This window comes from Centruroides sculpturatus, unplaced genomic scaffold (genome assembly GCF_000671375.1).
Source record: "Centruroides sculpturatus isolate CEXI.00-Female unplaced genomic scaffold, Cexi_2.0 scaffold104, whole genome shotgun sequence".
NCBI lineage: Eukaryota > Metazoa > Arthropoda > Arachnida > Scorpiones > Buthidae > Centruroides > Centruroides sculpturatus.
The window spans coordinates 1-3,017 of record NW_019384379.1 but is presented as its reverse complement, the minus strand read 5'-3'; the positions used below and the strand labels follow the sequence as shown (position 1 = coordinate 3,017).

General features: G+C 29.0%; 1 protein-coding gene and 1 long non-coding RNA gene across 2 annotated transcripts in view; both read left to right on the top strand.

The window, feature by feature from the left end:
* LOC111617820 (C-Jun-amino-terminal kinase-interacting protein 3-like) overlaps nt 1-75 on the top strand; it is a 5,966-nt gene extending 5,891 nt beyond the window's left edge. Inside the window, exon 4 of the mRNA XM_023359131.1 lies at nt 11-75. Coding sequence (XP_023214899.1) covers nt 11-75 — 65 coding nt within the window. The remainder of the gene's footprint in view (nt 1-10) is intronic.
* Nucleotides 76-447: 372 nt separating this feature from the next.
* On the top strand, nt 448-2,342 carry LOC111617821. The gene is made up of 2 exons (XR_002755496.1): nt 448-852; nt 2,104-2,342. It is a non-coding gene; the product is annotated as an uncharacterized LOC111617821 (long non-coding RNA).
* Nucleotides 2,343-3,017: the final 675 nt, after the last annotated feature.

The window sequence follows — 3,017 nt, the reverse complement described above, 5'->3', positions numbered from 1 at the left end:
ACAACTATAGCATTCCGTCATGGGTGCAGCGTTTATCTTATGGAGGGCTTATTAAACCTACTGATGAATGGCTAGCAAAAATTATAGAATGGAATAAATATTTCGAAATATATCACGATGAATCGTATAAAAAAGGCCCCGGAGTTGTACAGAATTAGTCAGTGGAAACAGTTTTACCTTTTACTTTAATAAAAGATTTTTGTAAATTAAGAACTATAATAAGAATTAATTATAGAAATCTTAAACAAGAAAACTATAAAATATTGAAAAGAATGCCTTCTGAAAATGGTGATTGTCGAAAAAAAATTAAAAAGTTAAGTATCACATAATAAAAAATATAGCTCATTAATTTGTTAAATAAATATTAGACAAAAGACTTGTAAATTTATTGACGTACAGTACAGTACACTTATTAAATCCGAAAATTCTACAGTAGTTTACATTTAGTAGTAATTTAATAATTAATTAAGAAATGATTTAATATTTTATCGTATTTTGTTATTTGAAAGATCTGTCATGTTGAAGTAGAAGGCTTGCTGTGACGTCTCACTTAGATCCAAGGTCACGCTAACAAATATACAGGTTCTGGCTATCCTTGTAGTTTAAAGTCGTACTCTACCTAAACATTGAAAATTGAGAACACTAAAAGAAAATAATATTTTTTTCCAATTTTATGATAAGCAAAATTGATAAATTATGTTTAAAATCAACTGATAAGTTATCGTATTGATAATCATACGTATATAAATTGAATTGATAAACTAATTTATATACAGTTAACGGACAGATTTATTAAGTTTACAAGAAAATATATGCATTATTGAATATAATTATCATCTCATAAAAATTCAGGTAAGTAGAATTAAAATTTATTTAATAATTAAATTAAATAATTTGTTATAAGAAAATTAAATAAGTGATAATATATAAATAACACCGTTGTATGTTTAGTTTAATTGAAAATTGTAAGTTAAAAAGGAATTAAATAGGCTATATACATAGAATGCTTTGTGATTATTTAATTAATAGACTTGTACATATAATTATGAAATAGTTAAAATTTATACGTTGCAAATAATTCAATTATTCGAGTTATTCGGAAACTTTTTATTTATATCCATATTTATTTGGTCGTGGATAAACTTTTTGAATGAATAAAACTGTCTTTCTAGTTCTGTTTTTATCTGAGAAATCTATTTTAGTGCAGTTGCTGTGTAAATATATGAAAAACTGTTTGTGTTTAGTGATATAAAAAACATTAATTGTATAGAACTATAGGATGTGGATGCATAGAGAAAGATAGAGAACACGAGAAATACTGTAACGAAGTCATCTAATAAATAAATCTTTTAAAATCAGTAATTCATTTGAATTACTATAGTGATGTAGCATTACTATATTTATAGTACTAATTCATTCATTATATATATATATATATAATACATATTGCATTCTATCAGGTAAAAAATAAAATAGTAAGAGACTTTATGATATCTAAATCATGATTATAACTAAATGAATAATATACCTAAACTAGATTTGCTCGCGTAGGCAAGACAATTCGCTTCACTACTTGACCATAGACTTAACATTGTAAACTTTGACATCGTATATCTCCGGTCACAGGTCGAGTTTTAAAATGCCGTTTGAGTCATGACCTAGACCAAAGTGGATTCTATCTGTTTGCAAAAAATAACTTAAATTGGTTAAACGGTTTCGGGGGAGTTAACCGCCGTACAAATGTCAAAATCATCACTAAGATCGCTTCACTACGCTCAATAAATATAACTTAATCTTTGACTATATTTTTTGTACTCTGTCCCAGACTTGTATTTTACAGTTATTACATGACCCTTTTCAAAAAGAAGTTAAAGACCCATAATCTATGGTATTTCAGAAAATTCTGTTTATTTGAATTATTGTTGATAAGCACAACAAACACATTAATCCTGTTTCAAATTATGAGAAAGACTCACTCAATGGCAGTTTAATATATAATATTAGAAATTTAGTATAATATATTTAACATTAAATATTAGATATTTTAGAATATTTGTAGATATTTTTTTAAACATAAAATACTTTTTATTGTTTTTGTATTAGGTAAAAATGAATGAAAACCAGAAAGATTCGTTACAAGAAGAAATGTCTTCTAATAAAGATGAACAAATCAGAGAAAGTACAGGTGAAAAACCAAGCGAGGGTGAAAATCGCCAAGGAATAGTAACCGAAGTAAAAGTTCTCGCAGATACACTTACATCCCAAATGGCTGGGGCAGAAATGCTTGAAAAAGTCGGAAAATCCGAAAAATCAATACTAAGAGCAGCTCCGAGTAGAAAAAATAGATATAATACTCCATTGAAGGATGACGATGGTAACGAATGAACGGCTTTGAATTATTTGAAAAATACCATGAATACAGGTTATTAAATATAAAGACATCTACATTTAAATATACCTTCTTGTAAATTATCCAATTCATTTCAATGTTCTCTTGAAAAATTTTTTTAATAAAAAATCAATGTTTAACAATTATTTTATTAATATTCATTTTATTTACATAATTTTTAACGTTGGTCTGTTTAAAACCTGTACATTTTCCCTTCTGATCTCTATAATATGTACACAATTAGCATAAACATTTAATACTCAAAACTGGAAGTAAAGGATACGACTTTTAAAACGAATATAATACTGATATACTGAGAAATTCCAGACACGAGCTTATTTCCTTACCATATAGCCCTTATAGGTCGGATGGCCGAGCGGTCAAGGTGGCAGCTTACCTCTCTGGGGAACCCAGGTTCGAATCCGAACGGGCCGAAATATCCCAGGAATTTTTCGGGGGGTGGTCCGTTCGGATATATCAGGGCACCGTCCCTCACGACCTGGTCCGTTCGGATATATCGGGGCACCGTCCCTCACCACCCGGCCGCTCCATTGTGGGCCTAGCCGAACCCACAATGGGTTTGCTAAAAAGAGACTTAACTACTGAAAATGCATTGTTAAAATTGATT